This window comes from Dendrobium catenatum, unplaced genomic scaffold, assembly GCF_001605985.2.
Source record: "Dendrobium catenatum unplaced genomic scaffold, ASM160598v2 fragScaff_scaffold_156, whole genome shotgun sequence".
Lineage (NCBI taxonomy): Eukaryota > Viridiplantae > Streptophyta > Magnoliopsida > Asparagales > Orchidaceae > Dendrobium > Dendrobium catenatum.
In genome coordinates this window covers 3,402,764-3,410,509 of record NW_021318618.1, presented here as the reverse complement: position 1 = coordinate 3,410,509, position 7,746 = coordinate 3,402,764, and the positions used below count along the sequence as shown (strand labels likewise).

The window sequence follows — 7,746 nt, the reverse complement described above, 5'->3', positions numbered from 1 at the left end:
TAATTAATTTCACTTCGACGAGATATATTTTTATCATTGGCTAGGTCTACATGTCCATGAATTTGCTACTACCTACAACTACAACATATCAGAAGAATGTTTGGATTCAATAAAAACAGCAATCTTTCTGTTCAAACAGACTTGGAGTGGAGATATGTATAGGGCAACCAGCCCATACATATAGAGATGGAAAACAGAATGAAATATTAAATCTATCTATAACATCATATTTTGTTAAAATAAGTCAAGTGGAATTTGGATTTTCGCATAGCTAAATTTATAATTTATAGAGCAATAGAAGAGACACATATATAGGAACATAAAACCAGACAAGTTTTAAATAAAATGAATAAGCTGTAAGTTGAAAGTTTCTAAGAGCTTGATTTGATTGAGGTTGGCAATGAATGCAGTGATATCTCAGGATGGAACAATTATTACGTCGTCCGACCGGATGCAGAGATATCTCAGAATTTCTTGGCAAGCAGTGAAAGACTTAAGTGTTGACCTGTATAAATTTATGTGGGTTGCATGCGAGGTCGACCGGAATTTTCAGTGGCTTCCTCGTTACCAAAAAGAAATATTTTTTTTAGACCTGTAATGATTACTTTTGACCAATTCTACCCTCTCATATTAAACTGTGACAGTACCTGTCTACAACTATCAATTTGTCAAACTTGAATATAAAACTTATGTTCTTTTTCAATAAGAAAATATTCCTCTTTACTAAAAATTAAATTTTCTAATATCAGAGTATTCTATTCAAATATCAGATTTTTTTAATGCAGATTTTTCTTCAAGGTAGATTTTAAATTGCAAATTTCTCTTAAAAAAGTGCAAATTTTAAAAAAATGGATTTTTAAATTCATATTTTTAGAATGCATATTTTTTTAAAATGCAGATTTAAAAAAAAAAAAAACATATTTCAAATCAGATTTTTATAAGTCAAAAGTATATGCTATTGCATTAATTCTAATTTTGATGAAATCTTTTAAACATTAAGCAAACAAGAATTAAAAGATGACCTCGCACCGTCGACTTTAAGTCCGGTCGAGATGATTACAAATTCAAGACCTCGCACCAACGACTTTAAGTCCAATCGAGATTGTTACAAATTCAACACCTAGCGTCGTTGACTTTAAGTCCGATCGATATAGTTTCAAATTCAAGACCTTGCACTGTAGACTTTAAGTCCGGTCGAGATGGTTTCACCTTCAAGACCTCGGACCAACGACTTTAAGTCCGATCTGGATGGTTTCAAATTCAAGTCCTCGAGCCGTCAACCTTAGGTCTGGCCGGGAAGAAAATATTGGCAGTTGCCGCCCTGACCTCCCCATGAGAGGAGGGGACGCTAGGAGGTTACCAAAATTTCGTCAAAAATTTTGGATTTATGTGGATTTAAATAAAACTGATCTCTAAGAAAAAATTGAAATTAAAGAGCATTTAATTTACCGGTTGAATTAATTGATGAACTATAATATTGATTAGTTAATTAAGTAACATGATAATTAAATAAAAAAGCCATTTGAAATAAATGCAAATCAATTATTTAGCTCAATTCGGAGAAGGTGATGCGATCGGAGGAAGGAATCGGATCATCATCACCTAACCCAATAGAAAAGAGAACTGGAGAACTTGAAAATTTTAGTAAAGAAAGGGACAGTTCCCAAATCACTAAGGCAACTGATTTGAAGTTTTCTAACCATCCATTAGACATACCAATGAACAATAGTTCTCTTGAAACTGATGTTGCAGCTCTCAGTTTGGGTCATGCCATCAATTTGCAATTATCCATGGTTACTATTAGTGAGCTTTAGGCTTCGTTTGGGACGGCTTTCTTGTTGCTTCTTAAAGCCGCTTTCTAGTACAAAAATTTTAATGAATGAACTAGAAAGTTGTTTTAAGAAGCAACAAGAAAGCCGTCCCAAACGAAACCTTAAGCTGAAAACATGAAAGATACCTGTAAAGTTTCCATGATAAACAAAAGTTAAATAAAGAGTGTTTCTCAAGTAATTGATAAGCCAAAACTTGGGGTGGATTTTAACACTCCCTTTTATCTGTATAAGAAACTTGAGCATATGAGAGCTACAAATGCTTCAGAATATGGTTGCTCCACTGGTCCAATAGAAAACAATGAATCAATGAGAATACAGAATGAGATAAAACAGAATGGCTTTGTACTCTTCAAAGAAATTGCTGTGATCCCCAAGCAAAGGGGTCTTCAGCCTAGAAGGAGAAAAAGTGAAGGGACCAAGAGAAAGACTGTCAAGGTGAAGGGAGAAGTGGCACAACACATCTCTCATATTGTATCAAGTCTTGGATATTTAAGTCTATTTAAAAAAAAAAGATCAAAGGAGCAAAAGGAAAAAATTAAAGAAAGCTTTTGTATCTTGTGGTGATAAACAAATTCAATTATTACCACAAATAGAGAAGGTGTGCTTTGAAATCCCACAACAATAAGCATAAAGGAAATTCAAATCTATTCATGAATGAAAGCATTGAGTAGCGTAGGAAGAATCAAAGCATTCAGAAAACAATAAGGCTAGCCAAGCAAACTACACAAGCTGCCTGAGCTTATCTTCAACAGAACTGAAGACAATAACAAAGCATATTTTACGTAATAAAATTCGGTTTGCTTTAGCATATTACACACTGCGGTATTCGCTCTTGTATGCGTAGGATTGAGCGAAGCAGACAAAAAGGACCAGCGCAATAGCACCAAGTCCTGCAAGGAGCCAGTAGAAATAATCAAGATGAGCTTGATTCAAATTGTCTGAGAACCAGCTCTCCCCTTCTCTTTTAGTGATTTCATCAATCACTGAGACAAGCAAACCACTAATGAAGTTTCCTGTGCCCAATATACTGAGATAGAAAGCAAGACCTAGACTCCTCAATGCATCAGGAACCTGATCATAGAAAAACTCCTGCATGCCAACCATTCCAAACGCACCCATGATGCCAAATAGAATGTACTGAGGAAGCAGCCACAATACGCTCATTGGCACTGTTGCATTCGGCTGATCGATCAAGCCATGTTTTCTTGCAGTTTCAATTCTCTTCTTCTCCACCAGAGCTGCGACGACCATCATAATCACCGAAACAAACAATCCAATGCCAATTCTTTTAAGCTGTGTGATGCCAGAGGAAAGCCCAGAAATATTTCTGGCTATGGGAACAAGCACACGGTCATAGACAGGAATGAAGGTGACAATGACGATGCTTATAATGCTTTGTAGAGTGGCCGATGGAATTTGGAAGCTCTGTCCGATACGCCTGTCCATTGTGCCACCTTGCTTGTTGAAAAAGGTCGAATTCTGAGAGAAGGTTATGGCATATGCTAAACAGGTTGCCCATATGGGAAACAATCGAAGCATCCGCTTAGCTTCTTCAATCCGTTCATCACAAAGCAAATTAACACTATGAACAAGCCTAATTGTAAGAATTTTAAATGTTAATCAATGCTAAATTTTGAAATACCAGTTACAATGCAGTATAGAAGCATATGAAAGCTTTCTTCCTGCTTTATAAAAATTTTTTGAATTAGAATTTTTTGTACTGCAAAGCTATTTTACAAAGCATTAAGAAAACTGTCACAAATGAAACTTTAATTTCAAAAATAATGAATTAATTGAACAAAATTATGTAAAGTCTGAATTCTAGAACAAATAATCTTCATGTTGAAGCCCTTTTCTAATGTTTTATGATCAAGTCTTTTTGGTCTACCTCTACTTTTTTTAGTCTAAGTCAAATCTAATACATCTACTTTCCTAACAGGTTATTAGGTCATCGAAAGGCCGAAGTTTTATGCGACCAAACCATCTAAGGCGGCTCTCTCTAATCTTATCTGCCACTAGAGCTACTCCGACCTTTTAATGTATATGCTTATTTTGTATTTTTTCTCTAAGAGTAAGCCACTTATCCACCTGAGCATCCTTATCTATGCAACACTTAACTTAATGTTATGCTTATCAATTAATGGCCATCATTATGCACCATAAAACATTACAGGTCTCCACTCCACCTTATAGAATTTAACCTAAAAGCTGAGGGGTACTTTTCAATCACACAACAGGCTTGATGCATTCCTTTACTTCAACCATCCAACTTGAATTCTGCTACTATATCCCCATTTATTTCACCATCACTCTGAAATATTGAAGTGAGATATCTAAAATGTGTACTCGTATTAATGACTTGATTGTCTAAAGTCACAATCCCACCACTAGATCTATTACTACTAAAATTGCACTCTATATATTCAATTTTAGATCTACTCACACAAAAATCTTTAGACTCTAAGGTTGACCTCCATAATTCAAGTTTATCTTCAACTCTCCCTAATCTTATCAACAAGAAAAATATCATCAGCAAAAAGCATACACCATGACACATCCTCTTGCAAATGTCTAGCAAGAGCATCTATGACTAAAGCAAAAAATATGGGTTTAAGACTAATCCTTGATGTAATTAATCTGAAATAGGAAAATACTGAGTCAAACCACCTTGTGTTTAAACACAAGTAATAGCTTCGGCATACATATCCTTAATGACTTGAATATAAGAATTATAAACCCCTTTTATTTCTAGAACTCTCCAAAACACTTCTTTTGAAACTTTATCATATGCTTTGTCTAAATCAATAAATATCATATGTAGACCCTCATTATTCTCCCTATACCTCTCCATAAGACCTCTCAATAAATGTATTGCTTCCATAGTAGACTTACCCGACAAGAATGCAAATTAATTTTCTTGTATTCAATTATTTAATATTTAATTACTTTTAAATAATTTTTAACTATTTATCTGATACGGGTAAAAGAATCGGACCCGAACCCAGCCTGCTAGCAACTCAAATGACCCGAACCTGACACGATAACCTGGTTTCATTTTAAAAAATAATAATTTTTTTTAAATAATAGATTTCAGATTAATTAATAAAAATAAGACAATCAAACTAAAAAATATAATTTAAACATATCATTTTGAGTCAAAACTGGTTAGTGTGTCAACCCAAACCTACTCATTTAATAAACGGTTTGAAATTCAGAACCCAAACACTACCTATTTATTAAACGGGTCAACTTGAACTCGGATTTTCTGGATCGGGTTCGAGTCCGGTCATTTTTTTACATCCCTAATTTTAGATTATCAAATGATTTGGTTGTTTTTAATTTTGTGTTTTAGTTTAAATTTTAGAAATGATCTAGTCCTATTTTTGTTTCATTTAGAGTTCATATTTGATTCATGTTCATTGCATTAATTGATTAAATTTAACATGATTAGCTTAGACTTTAGCTTAATTTGATGACACAATGAATATGTGTTTAGTTTAAATTTTCATTTCCAGTTTGCATTTCATGTAGGCTATTTTCATTTCCAGTTTGCATTTCATGTAGGTTTATTGTATTAATAAGTCCAATTCAATGTAGTTAACCTAGATTTTCATTTGATGTGATTGTAACATATTTGTAAGTTCCAATTAAATTTTTATTTGCAAATCAAGTGTTAGTTTATGCTCGTTTGCAGTTATTTTATTTTTGCACTAAGTAATATGTTAGACAACAATTACTGAAATGATTATTCACAAAATTGATTCACACTTTTATTTTGTATTTTTTTAAAAGTATTCACAAAATTTATTCTTTTCCATTTTTGTTGCAAAATTAATACAATTAATAAACTTAAAATATTAAATTGATTACTTGCGCACCAACCAACTGTAAATGCCAAAAATCTAACAAAAATAAATGGAGATAATAGGACCTTATACAGTTATCTCCAACACTTACATAATGTTTAACATAGATTGCTAGAATGAGAAAAAACAAGTCTAACAGATTCCAAACCCTGTAAACCGTAAATCACTGATTAGAACCATTCTAAAATTTTAATTATGCAAGCTGAGATCCAATATTTAAAAGCTGAAAGTTAGAAACGGAACTCTTACTTTGTGTCTTGATCAGATTGACAGCCAGAGTGCTGTTCTTGGTCGTTGGCTTCTACTTCAGATGCCGAACGATCAGCAGAGGATTGCCTGCTCATGAACATATCAGCAAGCCCTTTACCAATCCTAATAAATGGGCTCGTATCCTCTAAGGGATAGCAGCGATAAGTCCTGCTTCCCAACAAGAAAACTAGAAGAGCAGCGCCCATAACAGCACAAGGGATTCCGAATCCAAAGCTCCAGCCAATGTTGTCCTGGACGTAGCTCAATGCAATGAAGGAGGCAATCATGCCACCATTTATCCCAAAGCACAACCAATTGAAGAATGAACTTCTCGCAATGCGCTCTTGGTTATCACTCACGTCGAATTGGTCGGCGCCAAACGCCTGAAGGCAAGGCTTGTGGCCTCCTCCGCCAATGGCTACGAGATAGAGGGATAAGAAGAACAAAACAACTTGGAGAACTGCTGGAGAACAGGAAGTGGAATTCAAGGTAAGGTTTTGGTCCCCTGAGCAGGGGATTGAAAGCACGGCATTGAGAGTGAGAAACCCTAGACCCTGCACAACGATGAAAACTAGTTGAGTTGGGTAGTGAATAGAGAGGAAATAAAAGGAGTTTTTCCCGATTACCAGGACGTAGAGAAGAGAAGCGAGGACGATGGTGCGGTAGCGGCCGAGGAACGAATCGGCAACAAAAGCGCCAAGGAAGGGAAGAAGCATGGAGACGCCGGACCAGTTATTAACAGAGGCGGCGGCGGCAGCCGTGGAGAAGTTGAGGGGGCCGGTGAGGTACGTTACGAGGTTGAACGAGATGCCGTAATACGCCATTCCCTCAGCGATTTCAAACCCTGACTCCATTAAGAGAGGTATTCAAGGAGGTGATGAGGGAAGAGGCGGTGGATAGAGGGAATCTTACCTATGATAAAGAAGGCTGAGGTCCAGCCACCAGAAGATGATCGGGAGATGGGTTGACCGCGGTAATCTACTACTCCTACCATGAAGGAGGATGGCCGGAGAAGGGGGCTCTTCTCCATTCTCTCTCTCTCTCTCTCTCTCTCTCTCTCTCTACTGGTGAATCGCGAGTTCCTCTGGGATAGTTGGGAAGAACTTGACAGGTGTTGGAGTGGAAAAGGCAGTAGTGTGCCGTTTATTTTTAAAAAAATTGAATTTCACCGTTCAAATAACATTTAAATTGTTCTTCATCCTTAAAAAAAAAAAACACTTGTTGTCATTTTCAAATAATTACGAGTGGTTTAATTTATTTTAAATCTAAAAAAATATTTTCTTAGTAAAATAATATTTACAAATTTTATAAATAACTTGCTGGAGCATCTTCAATTGAAGGATAAAATCATCCATAGTTGAATGAAAAATAATAATAAAGTCTATTAAATAAATAAGTTGACATATAAGAGCAAGTACTAAAAGAACAACCTTATATTTCAACAACTAATAGAATTGATGATCAATATCTCAAGAAACCCTTAGCTCCAAATAAGTCCTTCAAGGACTTAGGTTGATTGGTTGAAAAATATATGCAGAATACAATGTAATCTAAAAATTATAATAAGATAAATCATTATTATATCTCATCATATAATTTACTTAAATATCATATTTCTTATTATGTTGAACCTGGCCTTTACCTATCAATAAGAGGCAAGAAACCCATCCTAAGACATAATGAATCATTTGCTCCAATTTTAGGTTTTGTATAAGAATAATTTAAACTAGAGTTTTTTTTTTTTATTAACTAGATAACTTTTAAGCTTGGTAGGCTATTAAGAGGACCATCGAGGCATA

At 35.0% G+C, this 7,746-nt stretch overlaps 1 protein-coding gene across 1 annotated transcript; it reads right to left on the bottom strand.

Moving 5' to 3' along the window:
* Positions 1-2,460: 2,460 nt before the first annotated feature.
* On the bottom strand, positions 2,461-6,977 carry LOC110108286 (protein NRT1/ PTR FAMILY 5.10). Its single transcript, XM_028691958.1, has 5 exons — positions 6,860-6,977; positions 6,574-6,791; positions 5,948-6,501; positions 3,570-3,584; positions 2,461-3,426 (listed from the first exon to the last, which is right to left on the bottom strand). The coding sequence occupies exons 1-5, from the start codon at positions 6,975-6,977 to the stop codon at positions 2,643-2,645; spliced, it is 1,689 nt and encodes a 562-aa protein (XP_028547791.1). The 3' UTR covers positions 2,461-2,642.
* Positions 6,978-7,746: the final 769 nt, after the last annotated feature.